The 18,686-nt window shown below is 42.8% G+C and overlaps 1 protein-coding gene across 1 annotated transcript in view; it reads left to right on the forward strand.

Moving 5' to 3' along the window:
- Positions 1–17,448, forward strand: part of LOC143277370 (uncharacterized) — a 32,626-nt gene extending 15,178 nt beyond the window's left edge. Inside the window, exons 2-3 of the mRNA XM_076582153.1 lie at positions 11,490–11,551; positions 15,654–17,448. Of these exons, the coding sequence (XP_076438268.1) occupies positions 11,490–11,551; positions 15,654–15,961 (370 nt within the window). The 3' untranslated portion in view covers positions 15,962–17,448. The remainder of the gene's footprint in view (positions 1–11,489; positions 11,552–15,653) is intronic.
- Positions 17,449–18,686: the final 1,238 nt, after the last annotated feature.

Here is an 18,686-nt window from a genome sequence, read left to right on the forward strand (position 1 = left end):
AGAGAAGAAGAAGAAGGAAATGGACATGTAAATAGTTGTGGTAATAAGTCCACTTACGTTCCCAAGCTACGCCCTTTTGATGAAAAACAAAGATGAGATCAATTCATTCTTGTTTAGGTTTGAGTCTCATGCCACTTCCTGTGGATGGCCCAAGGAAAAATGGCCACTGTACGCTGCATCTCTCTTTAGAGGCAATGCCTTGTCACTGTACCGTACTTTGTCGGCAAGAAATGATATCAAATGGGACGATTTGATGTCTGAATTACTTCGGAAATTCAGGTGTATGGAGGAAGGATTCAGATCAAAATTTCGTTCCATTCGTCCGGAATTGGACGAATCTTTTTTCCGCCTTTTTGATTTGTTCCGGTCATCTGTTAGACAGATGGACTGAACTCGCTGTAATTGATCATGAGTTCGAGAGCTTGCGTGACCTTTTTCTCTGTGAACAGATTCTCCAAAGTGTGTCAAAAGACCTCACGATATTCTTGTGAGAAAGAAGTTTCGAGACTGCAGAGGAAACAACGTTTCTTGTTGTTAATCTCAACACATTGTCGATGTATCCAAAGTACAATTGTACACATAAAACTAGATCTTTTCATAACACTTATATGCACTTGTATCTGATATCTATACTAAAGCACTATTCACAATCTTGTCTCGCATGATACATCCATAAGATAAGACAAGACAAAACAACTTTGTCGTATATAAATACACAGAAATATGGCTTTTGACTGAAGTACACGTAAGATTAAAACATAAAGCACAGTCTTTTTTTTTTTTTTTTTTAAAGAAAAAAGAAAATAATAATAATTTTTAAAAATTTTTTTAAAAAAGCACAGTCACTTTCAGAACATTAAGATTTATTCAAGTATGCAACACAATAACTAAAAAGTAATGAAATTGATGTTTACTGGGTAAGAAAAAATGCTTGTCATTGACATTGAAATATAGATAGGCTAAACGCGTTTACAGCACAGTCACTCAAAAACATTTATAAAGATAATTGTGCATTATCACAGCTTCATAAATAAAACGTAGACCTCATAAGAAAACATGTCATATAACACTAGTTATATATTAACCGATAAATAAACGAATGAATGAATAGATAAACAAATAAATAGATATATACATAACATAAATGAAAACAAAAACACAAAAAAACTCACATGCTCAGGACACACTGGAACAACAGTGCACCAGCTACTACCACAATTCATTATGAAGAAGTGAGTTTAAAAGAATAAATAAGAAATCAAATAAGCAAAGAAAATGAAAAATTTTGAATACTGTATCATAATAAAATTATGTCATTTGAAAAAGATCCCCTTTATACTAGCTTTAGAATGAAAATGGCGCTTTGAAAGATAAAGTAAAGTAAAATTCTATTGTCAGTAAATTTCCTGAATTTTGTCTTTTGGCTCAAGTACATGTAAGATTAAACATGTAAAGCACAGTCACTTTTTAGAACATGTATATTCATAATGATAGTCATGCAACACACTAGATAAGTAATTAAACTGATGTTGGCTTGGTACAGATACAGAGACAACTCAAACACAGGTTTATCATATTGATTCACGTTATAATAATATAATAATGATAATTTTATTTTTATATAGCGCTATAATACAAGCATAACCAAGCTCTAAGCGCTTTATAATCCAGTGCCTAAAGTGAAACAAGAAAGCATATAAAAAGTAGTAGAAACATAAAACAGAATCATTAATATTATAAAAACACAATGTATAAAACTCACAAAGTAACATACTATCAATACTACAACTGTTACACTCCAACACTTACACTAACACACACGCAGACACACACATGATTAAACGGCTGAGCAATTTTCACTTAAAATACATACATGAAAAAAGGAACATATTTGTAATCTGCATGCCATAGATTTTGTAAAAATTGTGAAATAAAATTTTGGATAGAAAAGGTAAAAGGGGTAAAAATCTGGTCATTCTCCCTTTCGAACTACACCACCACCATCCATCTACCCACCTCCAATCTCTCCACTCTCCCATCACACACATTCGCATTGCCATGGGCCTGGGACAACAGCACTATTTGAATTATGACAAGTATTTTTTAAAAGAGATACGTTTTAAGATTTCCTTTAAATGTAGATAGATGAGTTGTTTGTCTGAGAGCAATAGGCAGAGATTCCAAGTTGTTGGGCCGAAGATGGAAAATGACCTCTTTCCACAGGAGTTAAGGAAGTATCGGGGAACAGTTAGCTGGGAGGAATCAAGAGATCTCAATGTTCTGTTGGGCAAGTACGGGTTAACAAGCTCAGAAAGATAAGAGGGTGTGGTATCACAATTCAGGCACTGAAAGAATAGACAGGCAACTTTATATTCAATTCTGGCTTGAACAGGCAACCAATGAAGTGTCCACAGGAGAGCAGTAGCACTCTCTCTCCTCGTCTTTTTAAGGACGAGTCGAGCTGCACTATTCTGTATTTTCTGGAGCTTGTAGAGTTTATCATTGGGAAGGCCTGCTAAGAGAGAATTACAATAATCTAAGCGGGATAGAATGAAGGCAACAGCAAGTTTGTTGGCGGCATCAACAGACAGGAAGGGGCAGATTTTACTAATCTTATGAAGCTGAAAGTAAATAACTTTACACAGGTGGTTTACATGAGTTTCCATCGTGAAGGATGAATCGAGGTGGAAACCAAGATTGCGGACAGAACTGGAAAAAGAAATTTCTATGCCAGAACAAATGATAGACGTTGTATTTATCTGCTTGAGCTTATTTTTATTACCAGTCAACATAAGTTCTGTTTCATCCACTTTTCTACATTTTTTATGCCAGTTTTAAATTTAGAAGCTAAACACCGAATTTCAGAGGGAATCGTCGAATAATGCAGTTGAGAATCATCAGCAAATAGATGATGGTGAGGTACAGACTGATGGATGATCAAACTTAGACGTTGTGTGTACATTGTAAAGAATACAGGTCCCAGGACGGAGCCTTGTGGTACCCCATATCTGAGCACAGACGGAATAGACTGGTTTCCATTTACAAGGACAGAGTGTGTGCGACCTGATAAGTAGGAATGAAACCATTTCAGAACAATACCATTGAGTCCGAACACAGCATACAACCTTCTGACCATAATGTCATGGTCAATCGTGTCAGATGCTGCAGAAAGGTCCAGCAGTGACAGAATGGATACCTGCATCAGGTGCTAGCAACAGGTCATTGACCACACATAATAAGGCCGTTTCCGTGCTGTGTCCCTTTCTGTACGCTGACTGAAATGGCTCCAGGAGACTGTGGATCTCAAGGTGTTTCATAAGCTGGCCAAGCACAATACGTTCTAAAACTTTAGACAGAAATGGGAGGTTTGATACTAGCCTATAGTTTTTCAGGTTTTCGGGATCAAGACTAGCTTTCTTCAAAACGGGACACACCAAGGCATGCTTGAAGGACTGTGGGACAACACCTGAGGTCAAGGATATATTCATGATATTGGCTATAATAGGTAGTAATTCTTCTAAACATTGGTAAAATATAGAATGTGAGATAGGATCGAGACTGCATGATTTCGTTGGCATGTTGAGGATGACATCTTTGACCTGTTCCTTGGTAACTGTCTGGAATGTAGTGAACTGTGTTCCATTAAAAGTATCAGATTCGCCAAAATCAGTAGGAGAATCGAAGATACTTCTAATCATCTCTATTTTAGTAGTAAAATAATCAATAAATTTATCAGCTTGATTTTCAGAAGGTATATTGCTAGGCAGAACAATTTTGACATCCTTCCCCATCATCTGATTGGCCAAGCGAAACAAAACTCTAGAGGAATCAGCTACAGTAATTCTGTCGCACGCGTATTTCTTTTTCGCATCACGGATCATTTGATTTACAGCATTGTGTAAGTGAGCATATATCTGCCTGAAAATTTCCAGACGAAATTTTCGCCATTTTCGCTCAGCGGAGCGACACTGCTGTTTTGCCATCTTGATTTCAAGAGACATCCAGGGTACACATAAACGATCAAACACAACACGCATTGTGAGACGGGGATGCTTATCAATCCTGGAGGGAAGTGTTGTAAAATGTGGTTAATCTTTTAAAAGCTGATGTTTCAGAAGTATTTGTCACCAGTCTGCAGAGATCAGGTTGGGTTCAATAGACAATAGGTCATATGACCGGAAGAACATAAAATCAATAGGTCATTTTGAAAATCAATAGGTCAAATATCACCCGTCCCGGGCTTTTTCAAACTTTAATAATAATAACTGCACTCGGTTAATGCAAAAGTGGGAACGCCAATTCTTCTCGCCGAAGCTCGCGAAAGGCAGCGATAAAGATTCGTTTCGTATTTCGTTTCGTCACGGATCCGTATTTTAATAAACCAGTTTATAGTCATTTCCTGTAGGAGCAGACGACAAAGCGATCGCGATCGTTAAAGAGAGAGAGAGAGAGAGATGGTTACTTTGGTTGACCGACTGGTCATAAAAACAATAAGTCATGTGACCTGGCAACTTGAAAAACAATAGGTCATTTCAAAATTAAATGCGTCAATGACCGATGTCGATCCTGATCCCTGAGTCTGTATACCAGTGACTTGATAGGAGGAGTTTGTATTATACTCCATGTTTGGTGTCATATAATTACCCTTGTCAAACTGATGCAAACTAGGCCTATTGGTTTGCTCTGCTTGGCCAAATTTCGCGTGTCTAACAGTGAAAAGACGACCCGTTTTGCCCGGTCCGCTCTTAGCCAATCAAACGCCTCTAAAAGCTATAAGCACTGAATCATTCCTTTGGCCAAGGCTCTCCACGCCATCTTTTCAGGTTTACGTTCTGTCTCGTCTTACGCTTTTTTTTGACTATTAAGCGTATTCATATGCCCTGATTTTCTACATGCAGCTTGTGTTTTTTGTATTCTTACATTCTGTGTACTCGATTCGACTCAGTCCCCTCAAATCGTTCGTTTTTCTCTGCCTCTAAGTCGATCCTGTCTTTCTGTTCTCTGTTGGGGATCGGGTTTTCGCTGGGTGCCTGAGCGTGGGTACCATGCCTCGTATGCCATCCCACGACGACGGGAATCATGATGCTGGGATCGAGACCCAGCAAGAGACTCTCCCAGGCCCAGAGCTCATGATTCCTCCCGATATGGACCGCGGCAATGCGTCTTTAGACACTGATCGTGGAGGCGACACTCGTACTAGTAAAACGGTCATGAAGGGGACTGGGGGGAAAGGGGTAGGAGCGTCGCCTCCCGAGGTGTCCCAGCGCGAGGCAGTGAAAGGGGGGAGTGGCAAGTCTTCTCTTGGTGGTGGGGACTCGCGGAGACGGTCCTCAGGGGCCCCATTGCTGTTCCCCCTCCTCCCTCCTCTGCCGACCCCTCTCCCCCTCCTCCTTCTGGGAGGGGGGGGGGGGGAGAAAATTTTGGTTCCGGGTGGGGACCTCTACTTTGCCCACCCCAGGCCAAGCCACCCCAGTCTCCCCACGGGAGGGGATTCGGGGCACGTGGCCACCTGCTCTGCAGGTCTTCCCGCTATCTGGCCAGTCTCCCCTACTGGGGGAGGCCCGCATGTGTCCAGCCGTTCCGGGCAGTCAGCCCGCTCGTCTTCCGGCGGGACTGACACCCAAGTCAGACCTGACCTCCCTCCGACTTCGCCAGGTTTTTCCCTTCATGGATGTCAAGGTGCCAGTGACCCTTGTGGTTGGGGTCACAGGATGGCTGGTGCCCACGGGTGGTTACCCCCATTCTACCCTTACTTGGGCGCACCTATGGTGCACGCTGGGTTGCTGGGAGGACCAGGGGCTAACCCCTTGTCCGCTCCCCACCGGACCCAACACAGCATATTTCACAGGGTGACACACACAGCTCCGACAAGTGGGATCGACTTCTTGTCGGTCAGCTCGAGCTCCTCGACCAATATTGCCACTCAGTCCACAAATCGGGCCTTTGCCAACCCACAGGTGACCTCCACGGTCACAACGGCCTCCTCACGGCTGCTCAGCCAAGCACAAAATCCACCTCTTTAGTTTCGAGCAGCGTCTAGCGTCTGGGGTCAAAATTTTTAAAATGGCAGACTTTCCCACCACACTCTGCACTGGCCGGCGCATTCACCGCGGTATTTCTGGCCCCGTGCGCCAAACCTGGACACTGCCTTTTTTGTTTCACTCGGCCCCGCAGCCCCCGCCCCACTTTTCCCACGTTTTCACAGCATCCACACATTTCCTGCAGCGATTACACTCACCCAGCTCTCCATTCCCCTGCTGTTCGCACTCACTATGCCACAGTGTGTTCATTTAAACACTTGTTGTGCTGACAAGAAAAAAATCTACAACTGAAAAGGTGGGCTGATCTGCATGCAGGCATGTTAATGTTCTGGTGATTTTCACGATTTCATTGTAATAAGCACATGTTTTCTTAGAGAGGGATTTAAATTTTACGATTTTTGCGATCATGTTTCTGCTTGACCTTCTCTTCTCTTTCGTCATGTATGTTTCAACCGTTGCCGCAACAATTGCTATGTAAGAAAACATATTGTGTTTGGAGTCAGTAGAAAGCTTTTTTTGCGTTCTTTGTAGAAACCCACTTCTTTTGTCGTTATTTCCGATCCATCCGGGAAGATGATGTGCGAAAGAAACAAAGCAGATTTACCGCAGAACAAGCGTACAGCGAGTGCCGGTTTGTCAGCCGCGTTTATTTATATCCATGCCATACTTCCTGGGTTCATGAACTTTCGCTGGGCCAACTAAAGTGCCTGCAGTTCCCACCTACCCAGCCCTCGGTCCTACAGGGAGATGAGTGGGTGTTTGTCCCCTCACAGCACTCATAGGTCCCTCTTGCATCCAGGGATGCCCTCAATGAGAAGGTGTGGCACTCACTGTCCCAAGGATGGTTGGACCTACGGTCCACACACTCCCCTCCTGCTTCAGGTGTCAAGGACTTAACAGCTGCGGCCATGGTCCCTGCTCGGGATCATCCCAGTTCATCCCACTGGAATGACCACAGCTCACAGGACGCCCCAACGGGCTCATCCACTTGGGATGGCACCCAGCAGGGGATGGACTGCAAACAAGAGTGGGAGCCCCTGTCTTCGGATGAGGACGAACAAACAGATGAGCATTCTTCGCCCCCATCCCAGGGGGGCAGATTGAGCCCACGCTTCCCTTTGCGACCAGCCTGAACCAAACTCGGACTTAGGGAGCTCGAACTGACCCTCCCCAATCGGGTCACACATGCCGAATCAGTCCCTCAGGCTACTTTGTTACCCTTGACCCTCCTTAGTCCATGTGACTCTAACTCCAGAACCACCAGACGACTCAGAGTGCCAGAAATGGCGCAAGAATGGCTTAACAAGCCAGCCTGCACTGTCAGGGGTGCTGCTTCCATCCCTCCTCCAGGCAGGGAGTCCCTCTCTGTCCCGGGCGCTTTTTCCCTTGGCAAGTTCCTTAAAGATTCCTCCAAGGGTGGGGTGTGGTCCTTCTACACACAGGACCACCCTGCCAACAGGGAAGCGGAGCCCTCTGTGCAGGACAGGATGTTGGTCTCACAGCACACCACCTTTTCCACTTCAGCTACTCTATCTTTCAAAACGTTAGCAGAGTGGGACAGATTGGCCCGCCGCTGCCTCCTCGAGGTTTCCATGGCTTATACCTTCTTCGACACATTCCTACACAGGGCCAGTGAGCTGTGGGAACAGCGACCCGTTAATCAAGACACAGGTTCTCCTTCCTCTGTCCTGCCGGGCCTCTTCACCGACCAGAGGTTAAACACTTTTGGCAATAGGGTAGCATCTGGTCTCATGGGAGCTGCAGACACAGCTACCAGCCTTCACTTCAATACTGTGCTCGTGATGCCGTTCTCCGCCTCTCTAACATTTCCAGTAGAGGAGAGGGCTGCCCTGCGGTCCATCCCAGTGCAGCAGCACTCCCTCTTCGGCCAGTATGCACCCCATTTTGTCAGCCACAGGGCAGAGACAAACAGGGAGGTGGCCTCATATTTAGCCCACACCTCCCAGTGGCGCCATGGTTCTATGCCATTGAAGAGACTGGCCACCAGGGCCCATATACCGGGTCGTACGGCCAGACTTCTAGACCTTAGCTCCCATCTGGGCTTCCTCACGAACCAGGAGAATGCGATCTGTCCCCAAGTCAGCCCTTCGACTTCTTAGGGATGAGATTCGACATGCGGTCCATAATAGTCTCTCCTACGCCAGATCGCTGGGACTGCCTGGCAGGCCTCCTCAGCCACTTGCGCCATTCCTCCCAAGCAACAGCGCGGACACTTTCTTCCCTCCTGGGCATGATGGAGTCCATGGCACATCTCATTCCCCTGGGCAGGGTTCTCAATTACCCTGTTCAGAGGGCACTGAGGCTACGGTGGTCCCAGAGCACTCAGCCATGGGATACCCGGATATGTCTGGGCGAGTGGTTCCTCGAGGTGACATCAGAGTGGCTAACCACCCCTCTTCGGACACAGGGGGTGCCCATAGCCCCACCTACTCTTCAGGTGGCACTCTTTACAGACGCCTCCTCCCTGGGCTGGGGAGCCCACATGGACTCACTCCATGCAGCAGGGACTTGGTCCCTGGAGGAGCGCCTATGCCACATCAATGTTCTGGAACTGGAGGCAGTTCGCAGGGCTCTCCTGCACTTCATGGGGGAGGCCACTGGCAAGACCATCTGCTTGTTCACGGACAATACGGCAAGGGCATTGCACTTTCAGCGATACACATAGCAGGAACAGCCAACATCTTGGCAGATGCTGTCAGCAGGTCCAAGAGTGTCATCCACACAGAGTGGACCCTGGACAAGGACACCCTTGAGGGGGTGTGGGAACGGTGGTTTCGGCCGATGGTGGACCTCTTTGCCACAAAGTTCAACAAGAGACTTCCCACTTATGTCTCTCTGGTCGCCGACCTGGAGGCGTGGGCAGTGGATGCTCTCTCTTTAGACTGGAGCAGTCTGATTGCCTATGTGTTTCCTCGTTTTCCAATTCTGTCCAAGGTGATATGGAAAGCCAGATTGGAACACCCGCAGCTGATTCTCATTGCGCCAAAATGGCCAGCCCAGCCCTGGTATCCGGACCTTCAGTCTCTGACACATGTTCCACCCATGAAACTCGAAACTAAACCTCATCTGCTGAGGCAGCCTCGTTTGGGGATTCCTCATTCCAATCCTCAACTGCTCCACCTGCACGCGTGGCTGCTGTGTGGTTGGAACTGTCATTGAAGTCTTCGACCCCTCTGTCGGCCTCTGCGTTGGCTGCGCTTACCCAGGGGGGTGCCTCCTCTGACCTCCTCTCCATAGTCACCAAAGCAAGGAGGGAGGGAACTGAGACTTTGTATGACTTTCACTGGAAGAAATGCTTGCGGTGGTGTATGGCTCAGGACGTTCCCCCTACTAACCCTACGAGCATGCAGCTGGCCAAATTTCTGGCTCACTGCTCCTCGGTTCTCAACCTGTCTGCTAGTTCTGTGTGAGGGCACAGGTCTGCCATCTGTACCACAATCAAACAGCTAGGTGGTCCCGCCTTTGAAGTGGATTTCCTGCTCAGAGACGTGGCTAGGGGCGCCTCTCTGAAGGAAGCTAGAAACCCAAGAAGAATGCCCCAGTGGGATTTGTTCCTGGTGCTGGATTTCATTCGAAAACAACCCTTTGAGCCATTGGGGACTATTCCTTTCGACTTACCCTCAAGACCACTTTCCTTCTGTTGCTGGCCACAGATCGTTGTAGAAGTGAGATTCATGGTCTTAGTGGAATGCCACAAGATCTGGCCTTCCACAGAGATGATTCCATCCATCTTCCTTTCCTTCCAGAGATCCTGGCTAAGATCCAAGACCCCGAGGTCCCTTACCCCTCTCTGAGGGTCAAACCTTTGATATTCTTGCCCAAGATGATGAGGATAGGCATCTCTGCCCTGTTCGGTGTCTCAAATACTATTGGGATAGGCCTCGCCATTGGCGTTCTTTTCATCTCCCTCAATGAGAATCACAAGAAAGACATCGCTGCAGGCACCATTTCCCACCAGGTTTCTCAAGTCATTCGTAGAGCCTACTCTCATTCTCACAGGGATATCAGCTGTCTTAATCGCAGAGCTACTTTGGCTGCTTTCCAGCACTTAGCGTCACTGCAGCATGTCTTGCAGGCAGCCTTCTGGCGGTCTAAGAATCCCTTCATCAACTTCTTCCTCAGGGAAGTCCGTATGACCAGAACTGACGGTTCAAAGGGGATTTCCTTTGTAGCTGCTGACACTGATGTCTCATTTACTAGGGCTCCCCATATGAACAAGTAGGCGTTTCCCTCCTCCATTTGCTTTTAATTCTGCATCAGTTTGACATGGTACAGTATATGACACCAAAAGGAGGAGTTTGTATTATACTCCATGTTTGGTGATACATATACTTACCATGTCAAACTCGAATGCCCGCCCCACCGTCCCCGCGTCTCTGCAGTGGTTCTCATGGGGCATTTTTCTTGATGGCCACGGAATGATTCAGCTCTTACAGCTTTTAGAGGCGTTTGATTGGCTAAGAGCGGACCGGGAAAGACGGCTCGTCTTTTCACTGTTAGCCGCGCGAAATTTGGCCAAGCAGAGCAAACCGATAGGCCTAATTTGCATCAGTTTGACATGGTAAGTATATGTATCACCAAAAATGGAGTATAATACAAACTCCTCCTCTCAGGTCACTGGTATACAGACTGGTGGCGAATACTTCTGAAACATCAGCTTTTAAAAGATTATCATTTTAAAGATCTGTAATTGCGTGGGTAAACATTTTTCTTTATCTTTACAGGCTTTATGAGCTTAAGATTAAATGGCAGCAATGACAAGATCTGTCACACTGTTCTCACTGTTTGTTATGACCCAGTCCAATGTATGGGTACCGTGACGGTGAGTGGCACCCTTAACAAGCTGTTGTAAACAATAGTTTTCAAGTTTTTTTGTTTTTTTTTAAGAGAAGCAACATTAGCGTCAGAAGTTGAGTCATAATGAAAATTAAAATCACCAACAGTAAAAATGTTATCACATGAGATAAAACAATCCAGCAAATCACAAAATTCATCGATAAACATTTTGTTTGAAAGTTTGTTCTTTTTGTTTGGTGGTGGTGGAATGTAACATGCTGGTTCTCGAAGCCCAGCCGATTTTCACACACTTCAAAGGACTTAAAATCAAGGTCTTGAGTAGAAACTTGTATGTTGCAAGCTAAGCTGTCCCTAAACAAAACACACACGTTGTGTGTAAACATACACGTGAACTGATAGAATCAGTCAGTGACTTTACAGAGTGCTGGTTCCAGCATTTTGAAACAGTACTTTGGGCTGGTCAGGTCCATGAGTTCCAAACCAACGAATCAGAACTTTAACAGCAACGATGTGTGATAGTTTGGTATGAAACATAATGTCCGTTCAATGTCATACATCTATGTGCAGTGAATGTTGTCTTCAGAGGTTGGGTGTAAAGGCAACATTTTTCTTCTTTTTTTTCTGTTTCAGGTTCATTATCACCACAATCCACATCATCACCAAATGGTATGGCACCTTCAACTACAGTTACGGTATCTTTCTGTTTGTAACCCCTGACCCTTCTCCCCCTCCATATATGAATATATAGATGTGTGAGTGTGCACATGCGCATGTGGTTCAAAATACATTTAGTTTACCTTTTGTTACCTCTAGTCCTTCAGCCAGCCCCTCAAATTAAGGGGGTCGGTACCACTCATAGTGGCAAGTGTTATCATATATTTTTGGAATCGTCTATGTCCCTAGATGTCAGAAAATCATGATAATGTTGTGAATGTGGCAGCTTTCTGCCTGTTATCACGTGATTTCTAACCCCACCCTACCACGTCGAGAACGCGCACTGTGATCAAGCTCTGTTCTCCCAGAGCCTAAACCATTGAAGATAGAAAGACCTTTATTGAACAAAAAAGATGTATAATAGCATGCTAAACAACTTTTGTTCTTATAAGTATATCAAATTATTATTTGTTCGTGAAATGTAGTGGCGTTGTTCTCTTGTGTTGGATTTTTTTCAAATACATCGAAGACTTTTCACAAATATACATTGTTTTGGAAGAACCCTTGAAGTAGAAGATGGTCCTCGACTTTGCCGCTTTGCGAAGCTTCCTCATGTGGTTGAACTGGTTCCTCTGCTTTTCTTTTCAGGCTGTTCACTTTATATTTCATAGTGAAGACAGTTCTGCAGTACCTATGACATTTTATTTTTGGTACTTCCATACCAACTACCGTCTTGGCAGCATCCAGCACAGGTGCATGATTCCCTATTTTAGCCACTTCAAGCAAAGTTTCCCATGACTGGAATGACTTTGGAGAAATCAGACTCATTTTCATCACATTTGTAAGTCTGTTGGTGGATGATACACTGGTCAGCTAAAGACTTTAATCTGGGTCTTCCTTTAGGCGGAGCTTCTGCCATGACGGAACTGGGTCCTTATCAATCAGAAGTACTTCTGGTGGTCAGTACTGCCCTCTGACGCCGTCTGAAACAGACACAAACATAGGAAAAATATAGATTTTACTTTCTTTATGTTAATCCCTATATCATAAGAATGTGCGATAATTTCACATATCAGATGATAAAAACAATGGTTCCTGTTTGATTTACCGTTAATAGATTTAGCTCTTCAAGTACTGTCTCTGTTTTGCCCCTCCCCCAGTTTGCATGTGTGCCCATGGTCATAATGCAATATCTTTTACTTTGACTTTCATCTATTTCTGCTCAATTTTTTTTTAGCGTGCTATTCTACATCTGGTTGTTTAGCGGTTACCTGTATATTTACAACCTTTAAGGCAGAACATTATACCGACTTGGACAAACTGAGCATTTTGTCGTGTTGCGTAATTTTTGATGAAACTTACAAAAGCCATGATTTTTCCGAAACGATTAACATTTTTATAATTTTATGAGAATAAAAGTTGTTCACAAGTCCCTTGCACTTCGTTTTGTTTCTAAATATGTCTTCCTTTCGAAAATACCTTCTTTACGATTTTTTGTACCAAAATAAAACCAATTTTAATTTACTTTTCTGAAATACGGGGAATACAACGATTGGATAATATCGAAAAGGTCAATATCACGGCATGCAAAATATATTAGGGGTTCCTGTGCGCACACCCAATAATATGGTGTTGGGCGAAATGGATTGTTATCCATTGTACGTGAACTCTTATATAAACAGTCTTAGGTACTGGTTTAATCTTCTGGAAATGGATCAACAGCGGTTACCACGAAAAGCTTACGACATGTTACGGTATTTAGGTGAAAGAGGGAAAAAAACGGCTGGGTTACACAAATAAATGAAAATTTATGTTACACTGGTTTCAGTATTATGAGGCTACAACAAGGGATTGGGGATGTTAAATTGTTCCTGATTATTTTCAAACAACGTCTTGGCGCCATATTTATTAAGGAATGGTCCGTGGTATTCGAGACAAAGATATATATTCACATTATCGAATGTTTAAGGTTGTCTTTGAGAAAGACAAATACATAATGATTACAGGTATTTACTGCTTTAGAGTTGCTCGCTCTCAGATCAGACATGGTGTACTTCCACTCAACAATTATATCACTCGTTATAGCAACCCGAACCAGAAAAGATGGTGCCCCTTTTGTATATCAAAAACCGAAAATAAATTCCTTTTTCTGTTTGAATGCCCAGATCTAAAAAATGAAATTTCTAAAAGATTCAGCGAAAGTTCCCATTTCCATACTACTCCAAGTGACCATGACCTACATAAGCGTAATTTGTCTCGACATATATTTCATGATATCAAGAAAAGATCTCGTATGATCAAAGATTATTACTGAACTGATGCTTTCAACGTCATTGAATTCATACGTTCTGTATGTTTGATTTGTTGATATTGGTGAATGTGTAAGTTTATAATGACACTGAAAACATGTTAAAAATGCTAAGGAAATGTGAAATGTACATCATAAACACGTTGTTATTATTATTATTACTCTCTCTCTCTCTCTCTCTCTCTCTCTCTCTCTCTCTCTCTCTCTCTGTGATAGTTAAAGAAGTTTGTCAACCCTTGAATTTTTGCCAGCTGAATGATAAACATTGATAATAACCAGAAAATTCCAAACGACTTTTTATCAGCTTGTGTGATGCTATTGAGATTTGCCAGCACCATAATTCATATATGGTAACAATGTTCTTGCTATTGATATAATTATCCAGAATGTACCCTCTCCAACCACACCCCCGACCCCCACCCGTCCCACCTCCTTCCCATGTGTATGTATAACGACCTTAGGCCGATATACAATAAACCATTTGTATTTGTCTCCTTTTTTCTTTCTGTCTCTGTCCCTGTCTTCCCCGTCACGATTTCTGTTTTTTAACGTCCGTGACATGCCAAAACATAGGGAAGACAGAATATTGTATTATCTGATATCCAATATATATCTAAGAGAAAGATAATGCGTGTTCTGTGGATAACAGTGGTTCAGATCAAAATGAAAATCAGGCATATATTGCCAAAAAAGTCCAGTGTTTTCTGCATAAAACTATGAAAAAAGAATTAAACAAATACTTTTTTTTAAACATCGTAACAGGCATTTTCCACTCGACAAGTAAAAGGCCTAGTATGTTGTCCCGTACAGCTTTTACCCAAAACATCATCAATCAACCTATATACCTACCTGCTCTCTGTCATTTTAATTTCCACTCTTCCTCCACCCCCTATCTATCTATCTCCCATGGCTATTATATAAGCCTAATTTGACCATTTTTTCATTTCATTGCTAAATATTTACAAAATTCCACTTGGCAGATTTAATTCTAAGTCGCTGTTCTTCATACAACTACTGTAACTGGCGTATCAACTGCTATGTCCGAGTGACTAAAAAAAATGCAGGGAAATACGGGATGGTTGAAGGAAAAAGCATGCTGGTAATTTTAGAACGAATGATGTATGGAGAGCACAAGAGCCAGCCAGAGCAAGTCTTAACACCGGATGGAGGCACAAAGTATTGCAGTATTTCGAATGACGATAAGTGTAGGACCCCCTCACAATTTGCTTTTGTGTGCGCACACACGTTTGTTGTTGTTGTTGTTTTTATGTGTTTGTGTTTGTGTGAAATGTTGAGGTTTGGATTCCAGCATGGTCAGTTTCAGCCACATTATTCATTATTCATACTAAATTTTCATCCACACCGTTCCGGTCCTGACACCAGTTTATGTCCAGACGGTTTACTGAAGCTCAGATCGCTCACCATTTCAAACAGCAAGCCCTGTCACATACAACCCACCCCGCACAGTCAGCAGAGGTCTACCCGTGACAGCACTTTTTTCTGTTGGATGGATGGAACAAAGAAAAGAGGTTTTTTTGGTGTTTTTTTTTTTTTTGTTTTTTTTAATCACATGTTGTTTTTTTAGGTGTGTAGTTTTGCGTTCTTTTCAGCTTGCATGTTAATTTGAAAACATTGTGAGTAAAAATCATATTCAGCAGAATCGTATTTGCGTGTAAGCAGTTATGATCACTGACACTGCCTATGGAGAGGTATTGTTTTTATCTTGGGAAAACAACACTCCTATTGTTCTTTTTTAAACGACTAACACCTCTCCTCCCAGAAACTCTGGAAGTACTCTGACACAGACTGAACCTTGGCACTGTTGTTTGCAGGTCCAGAAAGTGACACAACGAAGCTTCCAGCTGTGATAGCTGGAGCTTCAGTCGCTATACTCCTGGGAATAGCGATTATCATCCTTTGTGCCATGAGGATCCAGGGAGGTGGGCGGAAACCAACCAGCAAAAAGAGTCCCCCAGCTGACCACGTCGCCATGACAAGCGCCATGTCCAGGGATAGTCTTGCAGAAAAGAAAGAAACATTTCACGTGCCTGCCCAAAAAAACTCTTACCAACCTTCTGAGAGCACCGTTGACATTGAATCAACGGTTGACACCATCAGTATGTCATCAGTTTATCGGTAACTTCATCTCTTAACAGCTCCAACAGCGCGCGCGCGCAAACACACACACACACACACACACACACACACACACACACACACACACACACACACACGCACGCACACACACACACACTGTAATATTTTTTTTTAATTTTGTTGGCCTGTTTATTTTAGCTGTATATTTCTACCATTTAGTAAAATTGCATAAATTGAAAACATATTTTGGAACGTAATATCTTTTCGGCATATATCTTTTTTATGTCATTGATCATACTGTTCTTTTTCTGCTTCTTTTTCATGGGCTGCCACTCCCACGTTCACTCGTATGTACACGGGTGGGCTTTTACGTGTATGACTGTTTTTATCCCGCCATGTAGACAGCCATACCCTGTTTTCGGGGAAGTGCATGCTGGGTATATTCTTGTTTCCATAACCCACTGAACGCTGACATGGATAACATTAACGTGCGTATTGATCTTCTGCTTGCGTATACACACGAAGGAGGTTCAGGCACAAGCAGGTCTCCACATATGTTGACCTGGAAGATCGGGAAAATCTCCACCCTTTCTCCACCATGTGCCTTTACCAAGAGTCGAACCTGGGACCCTCAGATTGAAAGTCCAGCGCTTTAACCACTCGGCTATAGCGCCAGTTGATCATACTGCTGATATTCTGGCGATTGTGTGTGTAAAATGATTACCTAGAACAATGTTACATATTATATTTACCAAAATGATAGTTATTGACTATAAAATATCCTTTAAAAAGCATTCCTATATATACATATTGCGTAGAGATGGTTTTTGTGGGGTTTTCCCCCTTTCCTCTCTACATTCAAAGTATTTTAAGAATGTTGAGGAAAAAAAAAAAAAAAAAATCCCCCTCCTCCACCCCGTCCCCACCCCTCCCAAGCAAAAAAATCAACATCAACAAAAAAAGTTATGGGATAAAATGGGAGGTTTGAGGACCCACCCCCACCCCCCTCCCCTCCCAAGCAAAAAAATCAACATCAACAAAAAAAGTTATGGGATAAAATGGGAGGTTTGATGACCCACCCCCACCCCCCTCCCCTTCCAACAAAAAAATCAACATCAACATAAAAACAACCAAACAAACACCAACTACACCTACAAACAAAACACCTTGGCGCGCGCACACACACACTCGGAGAAGAACACACACACACACACACACACACACACACACACACGCTCACATGCACATGCACAACCCAATGTTTTTCAATTACTTTGTCCTGCTATTATTTTTAACAAAATGATGCAATTATTGACTATAAAGAAAATCATTTTAAAAAGCAACCCTTCATACATTGCTTAGCTTTTTCTTAGTTTGTAATTTCTTTCCTTTGGAAAATACCTTAAACATTAAAAGTATTTGTGGATTTTTGAGAAATCAGGCGGAAAAAAAGCGTACGCAAAAAAATATAGAATAAATACGAAAATAATAACATTGATAATGATAAAATCGAAGAAGGGAAAAAAAAAAAACAACATAGTAGGATGGATGACAGAACAATAATAAAACCAACAAAAAAGATACGGGATGAAATGGGAAGTTGGAGGACCCCCACACCCACCCCCCATCCCCCGCCAAAAAAATGAAAATAAAAATAAATAAATAGAATTAAAGAACAACAACAAAAAACAATGATGAATTCAGTAGTGGAATAAAATAAAATAACAGAAACACATTACACGCACAAACATATACAAAGGCACACACGCGCACTAACATCAGCGCACACACACACACACACACACACACGCACACACATGCGCGCGCGCGCACACACACACACACACAAACACACATACACAAACGCACAGAGCAATATTTTTCATTTCTGTTGGCCTGCTTTTATTTTTTACCAAAATGATGTAGTTACTGACTATAAAAGACAGAAAAAAAAAAACCGATTCTTTGATATGTCGGGTTAATGTGGAGTGATGGCCTAGAGGTAACGCGTCCACCTGGGAAGCGAGAGAATTTGAGCGCGCTGGTTGGAATCACGGTTCAGCCGCCGAGAAAATCGGAGAACGGAGGACCCATCCACAACAAAAGATAAAAGATAAAATGGGAGGTTTTAGGAACCCCCTCCCCCTCCCAAACAAACAAATAAAAAATTAAAAAAAGAACAAAAAACCAAACACACACACATTACACACAAAAATACACACGCAAGTACACAGACACGCACTAACACACACACACACACACACGGACAAGAACACACGCACGCGCGCGTACACACACACACGCACACGCACACTCACGTGCACATGCATAAAACAATATTTCTCAATTATGTTGGCCTGCTGTTATTTTTAACAAAATGATGCAGCTACTGACTATAAGGAAAATCATATAGAAAAGCAAGTCTCCATATATTGCTCTCGTTTTCGTTTGTTTTTCTTTTTTCCTTTCCTTCGGAACGTACTGTAAACATTAAAAGCATTTCTGAAACTTTTAGGAATAAAGAATAAAAACTAAAACAAAAAAAACACACACAAAAAAAAACACAACACAAACAACAAAACAAAACAAGAACAGCACAAAATAAAAATAAAATAAAAGATAAAACAAAAACATTGATAATAATAAAACTGAAGAAAAGGAGGAGTTTTTTGGGGTTTTTTTTTAAAGAAAAATGAAATAGGATGGAAGACAGATAGAAAAAAAAAAGAATGATAAAAAAAAAGTGCCACCTGCCTATCCCCGTCAAA

This window comes from Babylonia areolata, chromosome 34 (assembly GCF_041734735.1).
Source record: "Babylonia areolata isolate BAREFJ2019XMU chromosome 34, ASM4173473v1, whole genome shotgun sequence".
Classification (NCBI taxonomy): domain Eukaryota; kingdom Metazoa; phylum Mollusca; class Gastropoda; order Neogastropoda; family Buccinidae; genus Babylonia; species Babylonia areolata.